Source organism: Leptodactylus fuscus, chromosome 4, assembly GCF_031893055.1.
Source record: "Leptodactylus fuscus isolate aLepFus1 chromosome 4, aLepFus1.hap2, whole genome shotgun sequence".
Classification (NCBI taxonomy): Eukaryota; Metazoa; Chordata; class Amphibia; order Anura; family Leptodactylidae; genus Leptodactylus; species Leptodactylus fuscus.
The window spans coordinates 142,737,304-142,764,818 of NC_134268.1; the positions used below are offsets into that span (position 1 = coordinate 142,737,304).

The following is a 27,515-nucleotide window of genomic DNA, read 5'->3' on the forward strand; positions in this document are numbered from 1 at the left end:
ATGTTCTGCACCTATTTAGGCCTTTATTATGACTGCTGTATGAAACGCCAATCTTGATAAATCTGAACCAGAATGTTTACGTAGACCATAAACAAGACAGGCTAAAAACAGAAGCCAGGCAAAACACAATAAACAAGGGCAGGACTAAAAGACAGGTATCAAAGTTATATTGCAGACAGCCGGGTTGCTATAAGTATTAGGGATATTGCAGAAAGCCTGAAGGCTACAGGTATCTGGAATATTATAAAAAAAACGGAAGCTACCAATTTATTGGTTATTGCAGAAAGTCTGAAGGCTACAGCTATGTTCCATAAGACCCAAATGTCACAAATATTAGAGGTATTTTACAGAAAGCCCAGGGCCAAACAGGTAGCAGAATATTATAAAAGGTATCAGGTATTAAATAGATACCAAGGCACAGGGATAATCTGGAGGAAGTTAAGCAGGTGCAAACACTAATAATTAAAGAGCCAGGGTAGAAACAGAACACAGAGGTAGCAAATAAGTTAGTCTGCTAAGAAAGTCAGTATGTTGATGAAGACAGAGCACAAGCCTTGAAATAGTTGATACTTTTCATAGTGTTCTAAAACAGATAGAGTTACTAATACATTGGTTTCATTTTACTATATATTATATTTGTAAGTGAAAGTATTTGGATGAAGGAGCAGGACTGCGTATACAGTTCAACAGGTCACCAATAGGTTATGTATGTATTGTATGTCATGAGTTCATGTTATGTATAATTTGTAATTGTGCTTCTGATTTCCATACCAATCAAAAAACACAGCACAAGGATAATGGAAGAGTTCTGAATCACACTAGCCTACAAGGGAGCAGGTGAGTCTCTTGATAAGACTGTAGGCCAGGGGGGCCACCCCATCCCTTGCATGAACAGGGCACAGAGAAGTACATTGACTGTATTAGAGGTAGGTGATTTTGCCAAAGAATAAAATGTTCAATTTAAATACGTATCTTCTTAAATTTAAAAACTTTGAATAATGCAAAAAAAAATTTTGGCCAAAATCTGACTCCCATTCTAACACTGTTTCTAATTATGTGTTGAGCTGGGTAAGGTGGCTTTTTTGTGGAACAAGATGTAGTTGTAATTTATAACTTTTTTTTTGGGGGGGGGAGAGGGGTTGTAAATTTGAATTTTTACATTTTTTTAATGGAAAGTGGGCAATTAAAATTTTTATTTATTTTTTCCTGGGGTTTATGGATAGGCCACAAAAAATAAAGGATATATTAAGTGCTAAGTGAACAGTGATGGGAAAGATATAAGCAATATAAATCCACTTCTGTCTTCTCTCCATGACCTCTTTTTGTCATTGACAGCTGTGTCCCATACAATTCATTGTGCAGCCATTGTTCTGAGATGCAAGGAAAAATTGTAAACATATTGCTTCAGAATAATGAAGTCCCTTGTCAGCTGCTTTTAAAACTTGTATAGACAGATATTAAGAGGTTAATTTGCTCAGTGACAAAAAATAAATGAGACACCAAGAAGGAATTGTTTGTAAGTAAATATTACAGAACCTTCTGCTGTATATGTGAATGCAATGATGATATATGTAAGTGATTACCATATTAGAGTGACAGAATAAATTTATGGGAGGAAACTACAATTAAATGGAGGCTCTAGTGCCCTGTTGGGCCACATAATGAGATATAGTTGGGCATGGAGGCATACAGGTATCCTTGCCCACAGATGTTGCAGCTGGGCCTTGTAGATTTTCAAAGTCAGTATTCTAGGTAGTCCCCTAAATGTTTGATTAGCAATAAATCTGGCAACCCTGCAGGCCAAGGAAATGTTGTAATTTAGTGGGTGAGCATTAGCCTGTGGAAAAATGCCATTTGGAAGCCCTGCCTTAAGAGACTACATATATGGATGGAGGAAGTCTTATCAATATTGTTGTGTCCTCTGTTGTATGCAATAGCTCCCCAGATCATCACTCCAGCAGTTGGGGCACTCACCACAAGGCCTCCATACTTAAGCCTGACTGTTGTCAGATCCTAAACAGAACTTGAATTAGTCACTAAAGATGATGAAGTCCTGTCCTTAACAGTCCAGGATCACTGCAATCAAAAGTGACTGTGGCTGGCTGTCAATGTCAGGAAACATCATGGGTACCATGATACCAAATTTCCTCTTGCTATGTGCCTTAGATCGGCCAGACAGATATAGATGTGTGGAATGAGGGTCCACCTAACTCTGGAAAGAAACTCTGGAAGCTGTTCCTGCTTATCAGTGACACAAACAATCCTCTCTACTTGTAGTCTGTCCAGGACACCTAGAGCCTGTTCATTTTGTGTGTGTGTCCTCATTTAACCACTGTTCCCAACACATCCTAGCAACTAGGTTAGAATGGCCCTGATGGCAAACAATTTGTTGAAACAACTACCCAATGATGTGCCCCCTCTCAAACTCTGTCAAATGGAAAAAATGTCTTCAGGTGCATCATAGAGACATGTCTTTCAATCAACAATTTCAGTAGTACACTACCCAAAAGCAGCTACTGAGAGTCTTTTTTATAGGGCAGTGGGGAAATCACTTCTATGCCCATTTGTGTGCAAGATCCAGTATCTAATGAGACCATATTGGTAATCATTTACAGATCAGCCTAAAGCATACTGTATTTTTCAGACCATAAGACATGTCTGACTAAAAAAGAACCCGGGTTTATGCAAGAAAAATTTGGAAAAAATATTTCATATTAATTTAACCCTTCTTGCATGCCGAGTTTTGCAGCAATCCAACATTTCCATCTGGGTGCGTTCATTTTTTTTGTCAGTGAGTGTATTTATAAATATAAAAACATAATCATACAGTGATTAAAATACGTATACTGTCAGATTATTGCGGCTAAAATTTAAAAAGGATTCTACTAGGGTTTTCATTAACACCTATCTTATAGGGTAATACACTGTCTACCAATAAGTATTTGGACACCCAGTAAAGTTCTGCGGAGGTGGCATTATGGTCTGGGAGGTGGTTCTTCTGGTATGGACTGGGACCCTTGGTCCCAGTGCATGGTAAACTCAACGCCGACGCGTATTGCACTATTTTAGATAACAGTGTGCTTCCTGCATTAAGGCAGTTCTATGGGTCGGTCCAATGTTACTTCTAGGATGACAATGCCAGCTGTCATGCGGTGAGGTCTACCATAGCTTGGTACAGTGACAATCAGGTTAACCGACTGGGCTGGCCTGCCTAGAGCCCAGGCTTGAACCCTATCGTGCACCTCTTGGATGAGTTGGGTCGCCGAACTAAGGGGTGCAGCAGCCGACCAAAATCGGTGAAAAGACTTACCTGTCTTCTCCACGCCGAATGGAATAAAATCATGTCCGACTTTTCAAGCAGACAGAAAAACCTGACATGTAGGTTTTTTCTGTCCACTTGAAAAGTCGGACATCTTTACGAACGGACACTCAAGGACAGGCACAGAGTGCAAAAGAACGCACCCGATTGCCATTTAAATGAATGAAAAATGTCACGGACACAGCTAGTGCAAGATTTTGAGCGGACATTAGCAGCGGACACTACCTGTCGGACACTGACGGTAGTGTGAATGCCCCTTAACTAATAACTGTCTGCACTATTCATTTATGGAAGAAACAATAGAACTATTAAATTTGAAATTTTTCCATTCTTCTCTCACTCTCTCCTTCCATCTTGACTGCTAACCACACTATAAAGGCTATAGACATGACAAAATCCTTTTTCTGCTGTGACTATTTAGCAAATTCATTTATGTAGTATGTAAACCCTGCAGACCAAATGATCTAGTTTTTATCGACAATAAATTCTACACACAACATATTATCATCTATAGTACTTAAATACATACAACAGATTCAGGCAAGAAAGAAGCAGATAAAAACACAGTATTCCAATGACATATTACATTAGTATGTAAGAAACAGATGTTACCAATGCTTATCTTTACTACAGACTGTTAAATAATCCTGTCATCTCCCTCTGTAGTAAATGAGTACAACTAAAAGGAGTGTATTAGTACATAGCTTCGCCAGCACACAAGATGTCTGAAGCTTATAGGCTGCTGTGTTGAGAGTTGCGCTGTCCAGGGTTCTGATCTGAACTACTGTAAAAGGGTTATATGGGTAGCCGGGTCATAAGAGCAGGCTACACAGATAGCCTCAATTAAGTAATTCAGGCTTTCAGAGACGCAGACTGGAAGAAGAGTGGCTCATCAATAGTTCTTCTAGTCAAAGGAAGAAATGGACATGTGCATCTCTCCTGTCAGGACTTAAGAATCTACAAATTGTTTGCAAAATGGGACACATTTTAATGAAACAAAAAAGCCACAGATGAGGCTGCACACAGATTACCAGGACCGCATTGCCCAATCCCTGTAAACCATATGTGCAGCTGCACCCATGCAGAATTTAGTTTGATCCAGTAAAAGGTATCACGTCTTGCAAGCAATCAATCTTATGGAACATAAATGCATATAACAATGCAATACATGAACAAGATCACTAATACAAAACACATTGCTGTCAGGTACATACCTTTCTTCAAACTGTTCTCCATGGATCCTGCTCATCGAGCTTACAATCTAATCATAACTGAGCATGTGCGAAGCTGTTAATGAAACCTCATGGACATTCGTTGCAAGCAGAGGAAGCACAATTCCTGTATTTTCTCACATATCAATAATGACAAAATTGCTTTATGGGTAATCATGCATTATAAAAAAAATAATTAAACCCAGAAATAAATGATAATATAGTTGTTTTTAAAGAGGGCATGTTTGAAATTGGGTACAGCTAAAGGAATCCATGTGTCAAGCTTTTTTCTGTAAAGTCTATATTTACTTAAAAATATTATAATTAATGTGAGATCTATTTAACTAACATGTGCGCCTGTGCACCCTATATCATTCGGCCAGGTTTCCATCCTAAGCCCCAGCGAAACTGGATAGGGCAGAGCTTCCCAGTAGTCATCTTTAAAACAGTTTTTTTTACTCTGGACAGAAAGTTGGACATGCAGGACTTTGTGTTTCCCCATGGAGAGGCCGCATACGGACACTGGCAGTTTGCTTTTAAAACCCATTCAAATGAATGGGTTTTAAAACTGACCTCCAGGAAGACGTCCCCTGTCCAGTTTCACCGGGGCTTAGGACGGAAACATGGTGGAATGACACAGAGCGCAAAGAGGCGCAAGTGTGAATGCCCCCTAACTGAATTGCTTACTACATGATCTTCTATCAAACACATATTCTAGCTGCATATTTTGTGTATTGTATGTAAACCCCCAAATGTAAAGCACCATGGAATTAATGGTGCTATAAAAATAAATAAATACTAATAATAATAATAATAATAATAATAATATTCTCCGGGGACAACATGGTGGCTCAGTGGTTAGCTTTGCAGCGGTGGAATCCTGGATTCGAATCCCGCCAGGAACAACATCTGCAAGGAGTTTGTATGTTCTCCCCATGTTTGCGTGGATTTCATTCCATTCTATAAAGACATACTGAGAGGGAAAAATGTACATTGTGAGCCCTATATGGGGCTCACAATCTACATACAAAAAAAAAACCACATAGACAGGGACATTTTTGAAGTATCTTCTATCTTTTAATAAATTGGTGTTTATATTATTTATTTATTCATTTATTTTTTATCATTAGTTTTTCATATTTTACTAATGTTTTGTTATTATATTAGTCACTATTAATATAATAATATATAATAATATTAATATATAATAACTATTAATATAATAATATATAATAATTATAACAGCTATTACATTATGTAGGGAACAATTTCCACAATGTAAGTGCTCTTTTACTCGTGAGGTTTCCTGATACCAGAGTTTTCTTTTTTTATACGTTTTCTATTTTTCTATTTTTAATGTGTATTTTTTAGTGTTTTTATTTTCTATGGTTATTCACAAGACTATCCCATGAATACCCTTGCCCATATGCCCTAATAGGGGCCCTTTCTATAAGCCAAAAACGTCGAGAGACAATATAAAAGAGTATTTAAACTTTAAAGGACTCATCCCAGTCATGTATGTCAGTCATGTAATGTAATACTGCATTTTCCCTGTAGAGGGCATTACAAAGAAAATGTGTTGCCACTTAGTCCCTACCCACGATATTCCTTTTATGGGACGTGTCTTATGTGTGTTTTCAGGCCCTTCTATTGCTGACCTTCATATCTCCTTTGTTTCTTTTCCATTCTAGTCATATTCTAAGTATCATTCATATTTATTTTAAAAACTTGCATATTATTAAAGTGAATTATTATAGAACATACATTAGTTCATTGACAATGATTAAAATATTGCAGAAGAAAAAAAATGTCAGAGGCTGGAAAAAACCCTGGAAAAAGAAGAGCATTTTAATATAGATTAGCATGAGATTACGATAAAACAATAGCATATAAATCATTAATATGAATGAATAAGCAATATTGGAGTATATTACAATAAATTCAAGCTTTGGAATTCAAGGAACTGAAATATTAAATCCTATATATTATTATGCATAAGGTTGCAATTGATGTAAAAAAAAAAAAAAAAAAAAAAGCTTAATCAAAGCCCGATATCATGTGAATAAAATAAAATGAATTTTTTCAAGTGCGGCCAGCACTTAGGATAATGCATATTCTACCTACTGTTAACTTGTGGCTAAAAATTGAACAACATAACTAGAGGAATATGGTACAGTTGCTAAGTTCCCAATTTTGATATTTTCAACAACTCATCACTCACCTTACAATGCTCCCGGGCTTGCCCTGACTCTCCTCCCTGGTCACTGCACATACACTGCATTGCCACCTCATTTTTACTTTTTTAACATTTAAAATACTACCAAAAGTACCCTTTTTTGTGCAAAAGGTTCTTGCCCTAATGACTTGTAAGTGCTACAGGCTTTTAGTTTTTTGGGGACAAATTTTTGGCTGTGAGCCACTTGAAATGTGATGAAGAATTGGCTTTTCAATCACCAAAAGTTATCCCTTTATGGGAGCAAAAGTGAGGTGTAGTGGATTGTGATGGACCAGGTTGCAGGACATGTCTGGCTGTGTGGTGGCAGTGGTGGTAGCTGTTGCTTGCAAATATAAGCTTTTCAGAACCGTGTATCTCCATCATTTATATAGTGTATATGACATGAGCACTGAAAGGTGTCCACCTAACACTGCCTATTGGATGAGAGGCTGTCAGCTGATGTCAGGTGGTTCCAGAACGTCACACTGGCTCACAAGATATGTGTCTTTTCAGTTTTTTGCCTGCTCAATACAGGTAGCGTTAGCCATTTTACTACAGCTGAGACAAATCGGCATTTGTTCAGTTAAGGTAAAAACCAAACAAACAATTTGGAATATTTGGGTCGAATTAAGATCATAAAAAACTGGTTTGCTCATCTCTACTAATAACCCATTTTTTTTCTGTTTTGGGATAGAAATGTAAAAATCTTCCCCTAGTGAAACCAACAGAGGAGAAAAAGGCAACCTCTAACCTAAGTTATAACAAGCCACTGCTTTCCTGTTATGTCGGCTTCCTGCTTCTGATTGAGGTGTATGCTGAGTATCCAACCCCCAAAAATCTGATATAAATGACCAGTCCTGAGGATAAGACAGACATATTTTTCAATCAGAAACCCCATTTCAGCGTGGGGACAATTTGATTGTTTAATTACAGTTTTCAGAGATCAAACATTGATATCGCTATAAAAAAAAATGATAACATTTCTGTAAGATATTTTTGATATGTTTTATTTACTAATACATAGATTAGGTACAGGGGCATAACTTGCAAAGATCAGGTCCCATAGTAATCTGACAGGATACCCTCGACCATCACACCCCCTCTACTGGCCCCCACATGGCATAACACCATCTTTCCTGGGACCCACATGGTATAAAGTCACCTTAAATAGCCCCCACATGGTATAATGTCCCCTTTTCAGGCCCCCACATGTTATAATGTCCTCTTTCCTGGCCCTCACATGGAATAATGCCAGCAGGTAATGGCATTTTTTTCTTTAAAGCGCTGCGGGCTGATCAGGCAACCTAAAGTGGCAGGCCCCATGACAGCTGCTGCAGCTCCTATGGCGGTAGTTCCACCATTGATTAGATATTAAATAACACCCAGCTAAATTTAATCTGTACATGCTTTTCTGCTCTCCAGTTAATATTAACAGAAGAAATTCATAGGATTTTAATAATGCTTTGTAGCTATAATAGAGTTCCTACTCAGTAAAAGGGAAATTAATATTAAAGAAGACATTCACTAAAGTGTAGAACTGTGATATTGCACAGATAAACCAGTAATTTAATCAGTTAGGCAGTGCATTGGATATGATCATAGAACAGTATCAGGAAAAGTTATTATGAACACAATAAGATGGCCATCAAGGAATCCGACTGTATGTTGTTTTTTACATAAATGTGTCAAAAATTTTAATTATTATATCACATTCCATATTAAAAATATCTAGTATCACACTTTCAGATTTCAAAATGTTGTTGCAGTTTTTGAAGTACACATTTCTAATTTTAACTATTTTGCTATGGCTGTTAAAAACTGTACAAAACTTATGAATGACAATATCTCAGTACACTACAAAAAGCATGGTCAAACTGTGCATCATCCAAATGAGGCTGGAAATCATACCTACTATACAACTGATACATAACCAGAGGGAAACAGTAGTAAATCAGATGTGTATATGGCCACATGTGGGACCATATTTTAAAAATTTCCACTTAGCCCCAACCTTAGGTACTGTAGCTTCAGTAGTATGAATTAGGATTATTAGATGGATAATAGACACTAAGGAAAGGATATGCTATTAAGTTAAGTGAAAAACTTCAGACTTTAACATATTTGAGTCTCTAAAGAGATTACTTCTTTATTTTCCATTTTTGAACCAATTTTCCCCATAGGGGAAATTAAGTTTTTTGGCCTTCTAATTATATTATTGAGAGTCTGTCACCAGAACAGTCCCTACTGAATATAAGCACATTCAGATAGCCGAGGATTATATGACTAAACATTTTTTTATATTTCATGATCAGTGCCTCATTGCTGGGGTATTAGCATTCCCCCAATATATGAATGTGCTTTTTGGTGCAACAAGGAAATCACCATTGCTCTAAATCGCACCAAAAAGCTACGTCCCTGCTATGACTGACAGGGCCAGGCAGTATACAAGTCAATCATAGCAAGAAGGGAAGGACGGATGGAGGGACTTGGCGCTGGACAGCAAAGTTCTTTATTACAATGAGAGTAATGGTGATGCCTTTGTTGCACTGCTCATTAACATATCATAGAAAGGCTAATATCTCAGCATTGGAGGCACCGATTGGGAAGCAGGGTAAAAAAATCCTGACTATCAATACTTATAGTTCAATAGAAATTGTTCTGATGACAGACTCACTTTCGTTCTAATTCGCTAAGTTCTAGTTATTATGAGCAAATAACGTGTCAACCATCTAAAAGATGCTAACATTTTAGCCTTGAATAATAATGTAATTATGCACATTGGCCCTCATTTATTATAACTGTCTATAAGAATGACTGGCCTTGTCAACAAATGACCACTAGCCACTGGATTTATGATTCTAGAACAGTTTTAGAAGTAAAAGCTAATATCAGATTAGTTGCTTTTCTCAATAAGGTCATTTTTTCTTGAATTAATGTAGGTTTATTAGCAGTCTATTATAATTTAATTACTTTAGATAAAAAATCAGAATCAAGTAATTAATATGAACTTTCCTGTTAACTTTAAGCAATATGTCTAGCCTTTCATTATAGTATCATTAGTTTTTTTTTTTTAGTTTTTTTTATTCCGGTTCAGAGTTTGTTAACATGGATTCCGAAATAAAAGTATACTTGAAGCTACTCACCTTGAAGCGACTGATCAAATCATAACGTGTGAGTAATTCATAAAAGATGAATTTAAGTGCATGATCGCCACTAGCATCATTTAGTGCAAATACATCAAAGGACCACTTGTCAACATTCTGCAAGAAAGATTCATACAGTTATTTCTATTCTCTAGCCAAGTATACCAGGAAATTAGCATACAGATTGAAGTTTACTTTTCATCCTGCCAGCACTAATATATAAAAATATAACATACATTCATCATAAACCTCTGAATGGGGCACAATGATCAAGAATGAGAAGTTACTGAACTGCAGTATGTTAAACAATAATATTTTTTAGAAGACATGAAACGAGTAGTAATTATGCATGAAAGAGTCATTTACATATTGATATAGACTTAAAGAGACCCTAACAGGAGGATTTGAGGCACTAAGCAACCAAATTGTCTTTATGGACAAGTGGATTATTGCCCCAGATATGTCTAAGTATGCCAATTCAATTTGAGAATATTTAAAGGGGTTGTCCCATCTCAAGGATCCTATCTATACTGTTAGCTTATGTGGATTTAAGACATTTCCTAAATACATTGCTTCAGCAAAACTGCTTTGTTTGGTCATTATCTGAGATTATTCACTTCATTGTTTACATGCGTTTCCATAACCATGGACCTGGGGATGGTCTTATCTCTCCGCCCAGGACAAGTGATGTAGCTCCCTGCTGTCAGGAAGGGAGGGGGAGCTGAGTGCTCAGGACTCGGTAGCAGGCTTGTATTTCTGAACTGTTTATCTCCTGCTCTTCCAGTTATCAGGTCAGCTAATTGAATTTTGCTGATAAGGGCTGAGACGGGGAGTCTGTTACCTCTGTATGTAAGCACAGACCTAAAACTGAGTTTATTGCAAGCTGACTCTTGGTCCCATAGCATGTAAATTTGGGATTCTCATCACCTATCAAATCCAGCTTTGCTACATCAGCTTTATATTGTGCATCTTCCACTGATATTGTGCTAATTTATTTACAACTATAAATGAGCGAGTACTATTTGAAACTACCGTTTCGAATAGCATGCTCCCATAGGAATGAATGGATGCAGCCAGGGCCGGCGTCCTGACGCTTAACCCCCTGCGTCCCGGCCGCTCCCAAACTGCAAACTGCAAACATGTACTGCAAACATGTATTGCTATGAAGAGAGCTAAGCAGAGCTGGCTTTGTCTGGGAGACAGCAAGTGAAACCCGCCCACCAATTTACTGAGAAAACCAGGAAGTGAACAGAGCTTACAGCATGCTGGTTGGTGAACAGGCGAGTTGGGAATACCCCTTTAATAAATTTCCCTAATACTTAATTATAGTTGCACTCATTGCACATGCACATTTCCATTGCCCCTGTACTGCCCCTGCTTCATTGAAGAAACAAACTTGCGCCAGAAGCTAAAGTAGAGCCAGTTGAGAACATCAGATTTATCACATGGAAACATTAGGGAGTTATATTTAAGAACCCCAAGCAGGATATGCATATTCTGCACAATATGCCACCAGTATAAAGTCAAAAGTTAAAATAAAATATTAGCTTCATGTTACCTATCTAGGGGACTAACGGTGTACTCTGTCATCTCTAAAGTCATTAAATGGAGCAGTAAAATACATGCACCACTGCTGCTTCATTGATATGGAATATATAGGTAATCAATAGCAGATTGTCCAGTCTGTCAACCAGCACCCCCACTACACAGCGGTTTGCCAATGCAAGTTCATTGAGAAAGGAACTGGGAGAACAGTTTTATTCTCTATATAATATCTGTGCTGAATTATGGCAGCTCAGCTCCTATTCACTTGAATAAAAGAGTCTCAGGCCCCCACTAATATACCATAAAACATCAGTATTCATATCCCAGAATACTCTTTAATTTGGCATTTCAGCAATGCTCTCTTCTTTGGATACAGATTTTATCAGTGAATTCAGAGTGAACAATCAATCAAGAAAGTGGGGAGAAAGAGGAAAGGATCTCGATAAGAAGAGAAAGAATCCTTTCTTTATAATAATCTATAATAGTTCATCTTCCCTACTACTGAGAGGTGCTGTACAATTTATATAGTACAGGGGTCTTAATCTGAATTAGAAAGGGTAAGATGTAGAGTGAAGGTTCACAAAGTTAGACGTCAGTTCTCAAATATAAGAAGGAAACATTACTGGTGATTGAGAATGGCCTGCAGAAAAGATATATTTTAATGACAGCTGAAACCAAGTCATTATATTTCTGCACAGCACAGAAAGTAAATTTATAAGATAGATATCTAAGCAACATGCACATTCACTAGAAAGGGGAGCATGGCTGCAAAATCAAATCAAATAGATGCAAAGACCATCCGCCTCCATTGAACATCAAATTAGATCTTATACGTAAATCCATTCAAAAGGCATTGAAATGTTCCAGTATTTTTTTTTTTTTACAATCTATGTTTTTTATAAAGACTCAATAGACTCAATAAAACTGTCCAAATTGTGAATGGAATAAATATTTGTTTGACTTGTATGAATTGAGGCATATAATAACTGGTTAAAAGAGCTTTACGGCAATAGCCAGGTCACACGAGTCCAGGCTCAGAGAATCTTAGCAGCCAGCTATTTCTGTATTTGGTTCTCATCTGTTTGAGACTGGTAGCTGACCATGCATTGTAAGGTTGAGCAATATTGTGATCACTGAAGAACAAATTATTAAATATTACTGGCTCTATAGTTAACAAACGGTGCAGAAATAATGCAGTAGAACAGACCTCAAGATGTGCCATTAGGAAAGCGCTGGTCCGGTACAGTTCAGTGCTCCATAATTAGAGATACATACACTTTGCCTTTTTATAGCTTGCTATAGCTTGTATATTCTGTTTTTCAGAACACTATGTGAAATTGATAAATTTGAAATCATAACAGTGATCTATAATTAGAGTATCTACAGTTTCAACACTAACATATGTGTATTTTTTAAGTGATTTTTTTTTCTTCCTAAACATTACGGAAACCATTTAATTATATGATTTTTCAGTGGCACCTGAAGGGGCTTAGGTTACATTAGTATATTGGAAAACAAGTGTGTTCAGAAATGGATCAGACTTCTGTAAGGTGGCTGGTCTTGGATGGGATAGCTCAGGATGAAATACAGGGACTTTGGGGTGCAACGAAGTACCAGCTTGATCAAGAGGTTCTATAAACAATTGGCAGGTTTTGTCTGGCTGCTCCAACACTCTGTGCTATCACATGAACTAAAGGCTGTACAAATCTCAAACCAGACATGGCGCTGTCACCCTTCCCCATTGCAGTGTATAATCTACCTGTCTGTCAGCAGTATTAGCAGACTCCTCAATAGTCTCCCCACCCCAGCTACATATGGTCTCACTATCTCAACCCAATAGCCCCAACAAGCAGGAAAATTCTCATAATATCCCACCCTGGCTTCTATTATTTGGTAAGCCATGTAAGCCCAGATGTCCTCAAGCAAGTATTTGAGCTCTAGCTCTACCCCTGTGTCTCCACATAGGTGTGAAACATAAATGGCTAACCCTATGATTACCAAACACATCATCCTACAAACAAAACAGAGCCACATCTTCATTGGAGATCAGAACACATACGACGGGTGTTCAATAAGTTACCTATCTCAGTATGTTAGAAAGGTGAGCTTGTTCAGTGGAGACATCTTTGTTTCAACAATGAAGGAATTACGTGAAGTAATCAAAGAGAAATGCCATGGGAAGTTGTCAGCAGGAGTGTTTTTGCTTCGTGACAATGTGCCAGCTCACAAGTCTCACAAATCACAAGCTGCTATCAGGGAATGCGGCTTCATAGAGATTAATCATCCGCTAGCCCAGACCTAGCTCCCAGTCATTACTTTCTCTACTGTAACTTGAAGAAATTTCTGCATGGGACTTCCCGAATGATAATGCTGTCAAAGAAATTGTAAGGGTAAGTTCACACAGTGATTTTTGGACCGGATTTTGACGTGGGAAGCCGCCTCAGAATCCGGACCTAACATAGCCTCCCATGACTAGCCGCGACTGGATGCCAATCCAGTCGCAGCATTCTGCTCCAGATTAGGCCCAAATGAATGGGCCTAGTTGGGAGGGAGTGTCGTGCCATGGAATCTGTGTCAAGATAGGTCAGCTCGCTTCTTTTTTCCATGAGCAGGAAGAAACCGCTAGCGGAAAAAAGAACTGAACTGCTTCCATTGAAGTCAAGGAGCTGAATTCTGAGGCGGATTATGCGTCCAAATCCGGTCCAAAACCCCAGTGTGAACTTACCCTAACAGGGTTCCTACTGTAGGAAGAAGTCTCCTTAAATTCTGAGGGCATCCAATCACCGGACGCAAAGTAACATAAGTGTGTTGAATTGAGGGGGATTACAGTGAAAAGTAGAAAGTTAAATTTTCTCAGAAAATGTTGTTTTTATATTCAGTTAGATAACTAGATTGGGAAAACAAAGTAGGGCTCATCCAAGCACTGTGGCCTCTTCAAACAGGTGAATATGAAATGTGAGGTGTTTGACCCTTGATGATCTGATACTGAAGTCCTATTCTATGGGTCATCATAGCCTAAGAACACCAATATAATGGGGCCACATGGTGGCTCAGTGGTTAGCACTGCAGCCTTGCAGCGCTGGAGTCCTGGTGCTCAAATCTATCCAAAAAACCATCCGCAAGGAGTTTGTATGTTCTCCCCATGTTTGCATGGATTTTCATCCCATATTCCAAAGAAATACTGATAGGGAAAAAAAATGTACATTGTGAGCTCTATGTGGGGCTCACAATCTACAAAAAAAACAAAACAAACAATATAAAATTAAAACAATTCAGTGCAGTGAATTCTTTTTCATATTCATATGTATTTTTATTAGAGATGAGCGAACAGTGTTCTATCGAACACATGTTCGATCGGATATCAGGGTGTTCGCCATGTTCGAATCGAATCGAACACCACGTGGTAAAGTGCGCCAAAATTCGATTCCCCTCCCACCTTCCCTGGCGCCTTTTTTGCACCAATAACAGCGCAGGGGAGGTGGGACAGGAACTACGACACCGGGGGCATTGAAAAAAATTGGAAAAAGTCATTGGCTGCCGAAATCAGGTGACCTCCATTTTAGACGAATAGTGGATTTCAAATCCGGGTCATATGAGAATGTGAACTTTGTGACTATGAGACAGGGATAGCTGTACAGGCAGGGATAGCTAGGGATAACCTTTATTTAGGGGGGAATGTTATTAAAAATAACTTTTTGGGGCTCTATCGGGTGTGTAATTGTGATTTTTGTGAGATAAACTTTTTCCCATAGGGATGCATTGGCCAGCGCTGATTGGCCGAATTCCGTACTCTGGCCAATCAGTGCTGGCCAATGCATTCTATTAGCTTGATGAAGCAGAGTGTGCACAAGGGTTCAAGCGCACCCTCGGCTCTGATGTAGCAGAGCCGAGGCTGCACAAGGGTTCAAGCGCACCCTCGGCTCTGATGTAGGAGAGCCGAGGGTGCACTTGAACCCTTGTGCACCCTCAGCTCTGCTACATCAGAGCCGAGGGTGCGCTTGAACCCTTGTGCACACTCTGCTTCATCAAGCTAATAGAATGCATTGGCCAGCGCTGATTGGCCAATGTATTCTATTAGCCTGATGAAGTAGAGCTGAATGTGTGTGCTAAGCACACACATTCAGCTCTACTTCATCGGGCTAATAGAATGCATTGGCCAGCGCTGATTGGCCAGAGTACGGAATTCGGCCAATCAGCGCTGGCTCTGCTGGAGGAGGCGGAGTCTAAGATCGCTCCACACCAGTCTCCATTCAGGTCCGACCTTAGACTCCGCCTCCTCCGGCAGAGCCAGCGCTGATTGGCCGAAGGCTGGCCAATGCATTCCTATGCGAATGCAGACTTAGCAGTGCTGAGTCAGTTTTGCTCAACTACACATCTGATGCACACTCGGCACTGCTACATCAGATGTAGCAATCTGATGTAGCAGAGCCGAGGGTGCACTAGAACCCCTGTGCAAACTCAGTTCACGCTAATAGAATGCATTGGCCAGCGCTGATTGGCCAATGCATTCTATTAGCCCGATGAAGTAGAGCTGAATGTGTGTGCTAAGCACACACATTCAGCACTGCTTCATCACGCCAATACAATGCATTAGCCAGTGCTGATTGGCCAGAGTACGGAATTCGGCCAATCAGCGCTGGCTCTGCTGGAGGAGGCGGAGTCTAAGGTCGGACCTGAATGGAGACTGGTGTGGAGCGATCTTAGACTCCGCCTCCTCCAGCAGAGCCAGCGCTGATTGGTCGAGTTCCGTACTCTGGCCAATCAGCGCTGGCCAATGCATTCTATTAGCCCGATGAAGTAGAGCTGAATGTGTGTGCTTAGCACACACATTCAGCTCTACTTCATCAGGCTAATAGAATACATTGGCCAATCAGCGCTGGCCAATGCATTCTATTAGCTTGATGAAGCAGAGTGTGCACAAGGGTTCAAGCGCACCCTCGGCTCTGATGTAGCAGAGCTGAGGGTGCACAAGGGTTCAAGTGCACCCTCGGCTCTCCTACATCAGAGCCGAGGGTGCGCTTGAACCCTTGTGCAGCCTCAGCTCTGCTACATCAGAGCCGAGGGTGCGCTTGAACCCTTGTGCACACTCTGCTTCATCAAGCTAATAGAATGCATTGGCCAGCGCTGATTGGCCAGAGTACGGAATTCGGCCAATCAGCGCTGGCTCTGCTGGAGGAGGCGGAGTCTAAGATCGCTCCACACCAGTCTCCATTCAGGTCCGACCTTAGACTCCGCCTCCTCCAGCAGAGCCAGCGCTGATTGGCCGAATTCCGTACTCTGGCCAATCAGCACTGGCTAATGCATTGTATTGGCGTGATGAAGCAGTGCTGAATGTGTGTGCTTAGCACACACATTCAGCTCTACTTCATCGGGCTAATAGAATGCATTGGCCAATCAGCGCTGGCCAATGCATTCTATTAGCGTGAACTGAGTTTGCACAGGGGTTCTAGTGCACCCTCGGCTCTGCTACATCAGATTGCTACATCTGATGTAGCAGTGCCGAGTGTGCATCAGATGTGTAGTTGAGCAAAACTGACTCAGCACTGCTAAGTCTGCATTCGCATAGGAATGCATTGGCCAGCCTTCGGCCAATCAGCGCTGGCTCTGCCGGAGGAGGCGGAGTCTAAGGTCGGACCTGAATGGAGACTGGTGTGGAGCGATCTTAGACTCCGCCTCCTCCAGCAGAGCCAGCGCTGATTGGCCGAATTCCGTACTCTGGCCAATCAGCGCTGGCCAATGCATTCTATTAGCTTGATGAAGCAGAGTGTGCACAAGGGTTCAAGCGCACCCTCGGCTCTGATGTAGCAGAGCTGAGGCTGCACAAGGGTTCAAGCGCACCCTCGGCTCTGATGTAGGAGAGCCGAGGGTGCACTTGAACCCTTGTGCACCCTCAGCTCTGCTACATCAGAGCCGAGGGTGCGCTTGAACCCTTGTGCACACTCTGCTTCATCAAGCTAATAGAATGCATTGGCCAGCGCTGATTGGCCAATGTATTCTATTAGCCTGATGAAGTAGAGCTGAATGTGTGTGCTAAGCACACACATTCAGCTCTACTTCATCGGGCTAATAGAATGCATTGGCCAATCAGCGCTGGCCAATGCATTCTATTAGCGTGAACTGAGTTTGCACAGGGGTTCTAGTGCACCCTCGGCTCTGCTACATCAGATTGCTACATCTGATGTAGCAGTGCCGAGTGTGCATCAGATGTGTAGTTGAGCAAAACTGACTCAGCACTGCTAAGTCTGCATTCGCATAGGAATGCATTGGCCAGCCTTCGGCCAATCAGCGCTGGCTCTGCCGGAGGAGGCGGAGTCTAAGGTCGGACCTGAATGGAGACTGGTGTGGAGCGATCTTAGACTCCGCCTCCTCCAGCAGAGCCAGCGCTGATTGGCCGAATTCCGTACTCTGGCCAATCAGCACTGGCTAATGCATTGTATTGGCGTGATGAAGCATGCTGAATGTGTGTGCTTAGCACACACATTCAGCTCTACTTCATCGGGCTAATAGAATGCATTGGCCAGTGCTGATTGGCCAGAGTACGGAATTCGGCCAATCAGCGCTGGCTCTGCTGGAGGAGGCGGAGTCTAAGATCGCTCCACACCAGTCTCCATTCAGGTCCGACCTTAGACTCCGCCTCCTCCAGCAGAGCCAGCGCTGATTGGCCGAATTCCGTACTCTGGCCAATCAGCACTGGCTAATGCATTGTATTGGCGTGATGAAGCAGTGCTGAATGTGTGTGCTTAGCACACACATTCAGCTCTACTTCATCGGGCTAATAGAATGCATTGGCCAGCGCTGATTGGCTGAATTCCGTACTCTGGCCAATCAGCACTGGCTAATGCATTGTATTGGCGTGATGAAGCAGTGCTGAATGAGTGTGCTTAGCACACACATTCAGCTCTACTTCATCGGGCTAATAGAATGCATTGGCCAATCAGCGCTGGCCAATGCATTCTATTAGCGTGAACTGAGTTTGCACAGGGGTTCTAGTGCACCCTCGGCTCTGCTACATCAGATTGCTACATCTGATGTAGCAGTGCCGAGTGTGCATCAGATGTGTAGTTGAGCAAAACTGACTCAGCACTGCTAAGTCTGCATTCGCATAGGAATGCATTGGCCAGCCTTCGGCCAATCAGCGCTGGCTCTGCCGGAGGAGGCGGAGTCTAAGGTCGGACCTGAATGGAGACTGGTGTGGAGCTATCTTAGACTCCGCCTCCTCCAGCAGAGCCAGCGCTGATTGGTCGAGTTCCGTACTCTGGCCAATCAGCACTGGCCAATGCATTTCTATGGGGAAAAGTTAGCTTGCGAAAATCGCAAACTGACAGGGATTTCCATGAAATAAAGTGACTTTTATGCCCCCAGACATGCTTCCCCTGCTGTCCCAGTGTCATTCCAGGGTGTTGGTATCATTTCCTGGGGTGTCATAGTGGACTTGGTGACCCTCCAGACACGAATTTGGGTTTCCCCCTTAACGAGTTTATGTTCCCCATAGACTATAATGGGGTTCGAAACCCATTCGAACACTCGAACAGTGAGCGGCTGTTCGAATCGAATTTCGAACCTCGAACATTTTAGTGTTCGCTCATCTCTAATTTTTATATAATATCTCTTAAAGAGATTTTTCACTCGAAAGCAATTTATCCCCTATTCCTAGTTCTGAATGGGGCAGAGATCTGGTAGTGTGTGCACTGCTCCATTTTGTGGGAGTGAGGAAGATAGTTGCATATCCTCAATGGGATAATTGAAGTAAAATGATGAAAAATGTGAATAACAAATTAAAGGAATGCATAAACAAGAAAATAATTTACTAACACGAGACTCTTTCCTAAACTGTAAAAAAAATAATCAAAAAAAAAGATCTCAAATAATTAAGTAAAGTGAACAACCAATTCATCCTACTTTAAAGTATTAGCAAATATCACAATGTTTGGGACTCTGCATTTAAGTATGTCATGTACAAATATGTTTTCCCATGCCTATCAGCAATACAATATCTATCATGTATCAGTTACTGAATTAGATTTTCACACAGAACTTAGAATAACACAAAAGATAGGAGATTTTTGATGTATAGTTTTGACTTTTTAAAAACAAAAAATGGGTTTTTAATCTAATTCTACGACTGTGTCTATTCTTGAATATATAATGTGTAATGTTTAATTCTTTCATTTTCCCTATGGTAACACTGCAAGAAAATTTAACATGTACTGACAAATTTCTTCATGTATAACAACTGATCACTGGGGTCCAAGCAGAAAGACACCATGCAAGCAGCTTCTAGGAAAAAAAAAAAAAAAGGCATTTATTTTAGTGAACAGAAAGCAGGCAACTCTCAGAGTGAGGGGCCCACCTAGGCTTATGTTACACAGTTGGCCCATTGACTTGAATGGACACTGTATAATTCTTAATTTCCCCTGTGGTGATGATGCAAGGAAATTGGTTAGAGGTCACAGGTTACAGCTGACTAATTGGGGCCCTAGCAGGGGACCCTATGTGACCCTCTCATTGTTTAGGAACCCTTTTAAAAAATAGGCAAAAAGAATTGTTTGCAGACTCTTAAAATTTTGTAAATAAATATATATATATATATATATATATATATATATATATATATATATATATGTAGTGTGTGAGTATGGGAAAAAATATCTTGTATATTGTACAAGTTGCCGGTACAAGACTGTATAAGCAAGCTGAAGGGGTTAAAATAAAGTTTTCGTTTAGAAATGGTGTGAGCCAAATTAAAGTCTATGGCTTGTGGCCAAACTTAATTCATTCGTAAGTAAAAAATGATGGTGTATGTTCAGCCTGTCTAAATTCATGCATAGCTAACTCTCATTGTTCCAGCCCTGCATTAAAGATTAAAATCTTTAAATTGGAACTTTTGTTTAATCCTCAATATCTGTCAGGGTTATTTCCCAGTTCCCTCTCATCAATTGCTGTGATTTTCCTGTATACAGTGTATATATATATATATATATATATATATATATATATATAATGTGCCTGACTCAGAGCTGACAAATGACTTATGGAAAAAGGCTTAGGCATTATGATGGCTGTCATAAAGGTTCCATAAAGAATAACTTCACATTCTCAGAGCAGACCATGATATTTAACCCAAGCATATAAAAACCAGTATTAAATCTGATTGTTTCCTTTGTGTGAAGTTTCTTTACAGATGTCATGGACCTAGTAAGACAGTGTTCCTAAAACTGTAAGGGTGCATTCACACTGAGTAAACGCTAGCTTATTTTGTAGAGTAAAATTACACTTGTAAATTTTGCTATCCCATTGACTTCAATGATATTTTTTTACAAGTGTAAAAATACGCCTGTAAAAAATACGCCTGTAAAAATACGCCTGTAAAAATACGCCTGTAAAATGTCATTGAAGTCAATGGGATAGCAAAATTTACAAGTGTAATTTTACTTTACAAAATAAGCTAGCGTTTACTCAGTGTGAATGCACCCTAAGGGTGCATTCACACTGAGTAAACGCTAGCTTATTTTGTAGAGTAAAATTACACTTGTAAATTTTGCTATCCCATTGACTTCAATGATATTTTTTTACAAGTGTAAAAATACGCCAGTAAAAAATACGCCAGTAAAAAATACGCCTGTAAAAATACGCCTGTAAAATATCATTGAAGTCAATGGGATAGCAAAATTTACAAGTGTAATTTTACTCTACAAAATAAGCTAGCGTTTACTCAGTGTGAATGCACCCTAAGGGTGCATTCACATTGAGTTTTGTGGTGCAATAAAACGGAACCCATTGAAGTCAATGGGAGTCTTTTTTTCAGCGCTGATTCTTTACTCGAGTTACTGTGGGAAAAAAGCGCCACAAAACTCAGTGTGAATGCACCCTTACGCAGTTTAGATACCTTAGATAGTATGTTGGTAAACCAACTGGTCTCTATGGTTTTGTCTGAGAATCCAATGTGTATGGGGTCTTCCCAATAATTCTCAATATAAAGAAAAAAGTTCTCTAGCATGCCTAATAAAATTTACCCATGGGGCCACATGGTGGCTCAGTGGTTAGCACTGCAGCCTTGCAGCGCTGGAGCCCTGGTGTTCAAATCCCACCAAGGGCAAAAAACCATCTGCAAGGAGTTTTATGTTCTCCCCGTGTTTGCATGGATTTCCATCCCATATTCAAAAAAAGACATACTGATAGGGAAAAAGAAAATGTACATTGTGAGCTCTATGTGGGGCTCACAATCTACATTTAAAAAAAAAAAAAATTACCCTTTACTTCACATAGTTAAAAACATGCGCACAACGGATCCAAAACAATTAAAAACAGAGAAAATACCATAGCTTACGCATTTCGGAACGAAAAACACAATTTCTTATTCACAATAGTATGCTGCGCAAAATGAAGCCGCTTCCCTGTGGCAGACTGCCGGCTTCATTTTGCGCAGCATACTATTTTTCATTCATATCGAGCGGGCTTGGTTCGGTTCCAGCTGAGGTATCTGTGATCTCCCTTATCTATATACGGATCGTGTGTAGGGTTGAGCCGAACGTGTTTTACGTTCAGAATAAGCTAGCGTTTACTCAGTGTGAATTCACCCTAAGGCTGTGATCCCAGCCTTGGAAAAAGAAGGCTTACTGGTTAATCTGAAGACTGACTTCAGTTTTAACAGTGCATGAAATATTGATTTCATATCAATTACTGAAGGTTTCTACCATAGGCCTACTTCTACATGAGACTAACAGATCATAGAGGTATTATATGAGCAGTGCCATTATTTAATAATACTGTTGCTTCTTTATTTATATCCTCTATTACTACATCATTGGTCCACAATACTATCTTACATATTGTGCTGGTACTGTTAAACTGTAGTCATAGATCACAGTCTTGAACTAATGGAGATGAGCTAAAAATCATTCCTTACAGATATTGACTCCCTACAATGCTGGGCATGCTCCTGATGAGGTTGCGGATGGTCTCCTGAGGGATCTCCTCCCAGACCTGGAATAAGACATCTGCCAACTCCTGGACAGTCTGTGGTGCAACGTGACAGGCTGGAGGCGCTACCAGGAGACAGGCCAGTACCCCAGGAGACATGGAGGGGGCTTTAGGAGGGCAGCAACCCAGCAGCAGGACCGCTACCTCCGCCTTTGTGCAAGGAGGAACAGGAGGAGCACTGCCAAGGCCCTGCAAAATGACCTCCAGCAGGCCACAAATGTGCATGTGTCTGCACAAACAGTTAGAAACTGACTCCTTAAGGATGGTATGAGGGCCTGACATCCACAGATGGGGGTTGAGCTCACAGGCCAACACCGTGCAGGACGCTTGGCGTTTGCCACAGAACACCAGGATTGGCAACTTCGCCACTGGCTCCCTTTGCTCTTCACGGATGAAGGCAGGTTCAGACTGAGCACATGTGACAGACATGACAGAGTCTGGATATGCTGTGGAGATCGATCCGCTGCCTGCAACATCCTTCAGCATAACCCGTTTGGCAGTGGGTCAGTAATGGTGTGGGGTGGCATTTCTTTGGAGGGCCAAACAGCCCTCCATGTGCTTGCCAGAGGTAGCCTGACTGCCATTAGGTACTGAGATGAGATCCTCAGACCCCCTGTGAGAACATATGCTGGTGCGTTTGGCCCTGGGTTCTTCCTAATGCGGGACAATGCCAGACCTCATGCGGCCGGAGTGTGTCAGCAGTCCCTGCAAGATGAAGGCATTGAAGCTTTGGACTGGCCCACCCGTTCCCCACACCTGAATTCAATTGAGCACATCTGGGAAATCATGTCTTGCTCCATCCATCAACGCCACATTGCACCACAGACTGTCCAGTAGTTGGAAGATGCTTTAGTCCAGGTCTGGGAGGAGATCCCTCAGGAGACCATCTGCAACTTCATCATGAGTATTGTAGGGAGGTCATATAGGCACATGGAGGCCACACACACTACTGAGCCTCATTTTGCCATGTTTTAAGGACATTACATCAAAGTTGGATCAGCCTGTAGTGTGTTTTTCCACTTTAATTTTGGGGATGACTCCAAATCCAGGCCTCCATTGGTTAATAAATTTGATTTCCATTGATGATCTTTGTGTGATTTTGTTGTCATCACATTCAACTTTGTACAGAACAAAGTATTCAATGAGAATATTTCATTCATTCAGATCTAGGATGTGTTATTTGAGTGTTCTCTTTATTTTTTGAGCAGTATATATTCAAATTTATGTTTCTTATTTTAAATAATAAGAATTTAATATAGCAATGAATACAAAATATTGTCTTTCTGAACTATATTTTTACAGGTTTTAAACTATATAAACTGCGTTTATAGTAATATAGAAGATATATGCTGTATTTTCTTACTTTAAGACACATGTGACTATAAGTGGCACACCTAGGTATAGGAAACAAAAATGGGTAAAAAATATTTCAAACTACTTGAACCCTTGTGGACAAAGAGAATGAAGATCAGAGTAACTAAGCCTAGATTCACACCTGTGTTGGGCTCTCTGTAATTCGAATGGACAGCAGTTACCCATGGACACCAGCAGACCACAAAGGCAGTGTCTTAATGATCGGGCCCGGCAGGGTATGTGGGTGCGGCCAGCTGGAGATGACCGGTGCTCCAGACCACTATGATAGTGGCCGATGGAAAGCCTGGTTTCCCTACCACTATACATACTGACATTGGAAAGGGGCCCTGGCATATCACGGGTGATCAGAGTTATGATCAGAGTTCTCTCTTTCATTAAATGCCTTTAAGACTAAAGATTCTCCCTCTGCGCTCTTCTGCCCTCCATTGGCATGCACCCCTATGCGTTCCCCTAAATAGTGTCCTCCCTCCCTTCATCTTCCTTCAAGTCACATTTTGCTATTGGTCCATCTCCCACATCACAAGACTGAGAAAGCCATCTTCGAGTGTTTTGCACCAGTGAAAATACCCTTTATTTCTACTACAATCCTGAAAGAGAACCCTAACTCAATTCATTTGACTGGTGATATCAGGGCAGCTTATTAGACTAGAACCTTTCATAGTCTTTTTTTCTGCTGCCAAAACTGGAAGGTTTGAGGACCTGCAATGTGGAGAGTGCTGAGTTTCTCACAGTCTTTTCCATGGTGAAAATGATGGTCAGACCTCTTCTTCTCTCTTGTACTGCTCTGTGTCCCATAGGTAAGAGACAGATGTGCATCTCTCTATGTCTAATCTCCAATTGTCCGAAATGGTTTGACTCTAAGTGCAAAAGCAAAATTGTTACTTACCTTTAAAACTGCAATGACAGCAGGGGGATAACTGAGGCCAACCATGTTTGACGTCCGTCTGTACATCCTATAAAAGTATACAAATCACTACTTTATTATTTTGTTTTCAAAAGGGCCATATACATTAAAAAGGATGAGTCATACATAAACTTATTAGTCTCATAGAAAAAATATATACTGCATTTATTTGCTAACATTAAGTGCAAAAAATAACACATTTGTAGTTCACAAGAGTAGATGGTCTCTATTAGATGCAAAAAAGTAATAAGTTTAACCTACAACAGTGCTTTTAAGGAAAGAAATATGGCCATGGCAAGGTCGCAATATAGCCACTGACCACACACATGTGTGTTCTAGCAATATTTTCAATCAGACTGTATCTGACGTGGCTTATTCTTTGTTATGGGTCATGGAATTTGGCATATTTAACAATTCAAATAACAGTCTTTTCCTTGAAAGCAGAGTAAACTCATTGACTAGATGCCACCTGGGAAAAATCCTGGTGTTGAGATTGCATGTGCACTGCCATTATATCTAAGGTCATTCAAGATGCTGCATGACCATTATCCTTAGAAACTAGTGGCACCAGGGCTGTGGTGATAAAGCCAATTGTTTAGTGGAAAGATCTTACATAAATGAGTCTACAAAAGACTAAAGTAGGAAACCCTGTGGTGCCTACAATGGAGGCCCAAATGATAACTGAAGACAACTCAAGGATATATTACTGGCGATTTACTCCTTTTCAGAGCAGTTTCTATTTAATACAAAAGTTTTCAAGCAGACTAATCCTTTTGCTTTTCCTACCAATGTTCTCCAGTTCTTTTAGCAAATAGATTGATTGTAATTTAGGTCTGGCTCAATATTTCCTCTAAGCTACAACGTTAAAGCTTAAAGCCATGAATAAATGAACTTCACTCTTCTTCTTAGTTCTAAAGTGCAGGCTTCTAGTAAACCCCTCCATGTTTGCTTCATATTCACACTCGTTAGGGCTCGTGCACACACAGTTAACGCGAGCGTATTTTAGCATAATACAGGTGTATAGAATACACGTGTAAAAATAACATTCCCATTGACTTCAATTAAATGTTTTACACATGTAAAAAAACTCGTCAAAAAACGTAGTGTTTTTTGGCGCATTTTTGGACACATTTTTTTTTACACGTGGAAAAGATTTCATTGAAGTCAATGGGAGTTTTATTTTTACATGTGTATTCTATTCACGTGTATTATGCTAAAATACGCTCGCGTTAACTCTCTAACTAGCCCTTAGAGTCATACAGTGCACATTCATTCCATTTTTGATGCATTTATTTTTTTACAAAACAAAGAGTGTATTAAAAAAACCATAGAAAAAGTAAAACTCTTCTTATATATGTAACATGTCAAAATTGGTTAGCCCAAACTAGATGCGCCACATTGAGCCAAAGAAGCGCCACGCTGCACCAAAGATTCATCATGTTTATACCAGTAGTTGTAAATTTGGGCCAATTTTGCCTGGCTCAACAAGGTGTGGGACTTAGTGAAAAAAAGGAAAGGCTTGCATAAGGGGAAAGAACTTTATATGTGCAATTTCTGGTGCAAAGTAAGTCAGCGAATAGGCGGTATAAACCAACATCAGCTTGTTTTGAGCTTCACTTGACAAGTGGACATCTTAGTGAGAAAAAGGACCTGATTTCTGCCCAGAAAATACAGAGAGAAAAAACTTTCAGCTGCTGTCCTTTTACCCATAGCCATGTATAGTAACATTGTAACCTACTTGATAAGCTTGGATAAACACAAGTCCATTAGGTCCAACCTATAAATCCACTATGCTGATACAGATAAAGGTAAGAAAAAAAATATATAATTACCCCATTACATTAAAAAATTGTTTCTTATCTCTAAGAATGTGACCTCCTCACGTGGCGCACACGGCATGAAAAAATCCACAGCTTTTTACAGCCACTGCATGGTAGATCGGATTCTAGCAAATCCCATCCACACCTTAAAATACACACTGCAGATACACTGTGATTTCCAAAACCTTTGGCGTTTTGAAAATCAAAATCAGATCTCAATTATACCTACAGAAACGCCGATGGTTTCCATATAGGTATAATGTCTGTGAAAAGCGCTGCAGGAAAAGACGCAATGCATTGCCACCATGGTTTTTCTTACATTACTTTTTTTTTGCTGCAGCCCGCTACGTGGATCTACATATGACAATTGAACTAAATTCCTTGATCAACATTCTATCAATATCTGTTATATCTTTTCTTTTAAGAAAAATATCTAGGCCTCTCTTGAACTTAATTTAAAATTTATCAGTCATCACCATATAAAGTGGAAGTGAGTACTATGGTCTCACGGCTCGTACTGTAAAGAATCCCTGCCTATGACTATGGAAAAGCCTTTTTTCCTCAAGATGTAGGGAAAGCCCCTTTTTACTGTTATAAACCTAGGTGTTAAGAGATCATTAGGGCTCGTTCACATGGGGCAAGAGGGGGCGGATTTTGGCGCTGAATCCACGTCATAATCTGCCCTCTCACAATAAAGGCACGACAGTCGCGGCAGGCGTATTTTGGTCCTATTCTGATGCGGTTTCCGCGTCAAAATCAGGACCAAAATACGCCCCCCCATGCCTTGCGTGAACTAGGCCTTAGAAAGATCTCTGTACCTTCCTTTCATATATTTCTGCCCATAAACCATCTTATTTTTTCAAATTGAACAATCCCAATTTTGATAATCTGTCTTTATCCGCTAATCCACCCATCCCTGTAAACAATTTAGTAACCTTCTTCCACCTGTTCTAATTCAGTCCACAGGTCCTGTCACTTGGCATTATTATGCTTTCCTGGTATGA

The 27,515-nt window shown here is 40.3% G+C and overlaps 1 protein-coding gene across 7 annotated transcripts in view; it reads right to left on the reverse strand.

Moving 5' to 3' along the window:
• Window positions 1–27,515, reverse strand: part of PDE1C (phosphodiesterase 1C) — a 662,111-nt gene that overhangs the window by 125,658 nt on the left and 508,938 nt on the right. For all 7 annotated transcript variants that reach the window (XM_075271106.1, XM_075271107.1, XM_075271101.1 and 4 more), the window contains 2 exons: window positions 24,674–24,740; window positions 9,889–10,005 (listed from right to left, as the gene is read on the reverse strand). In XM_075271106.1, coding sequence (XP_075127207.1) covers window positions 9,889–10,005; window positions 24,674–24,740 — 184 coding nt within the window. The remainder of the gene's footprint in view (window positions 1–9,888; window positions 10,006–24,673; window positions 24,741–27,515) is intronic.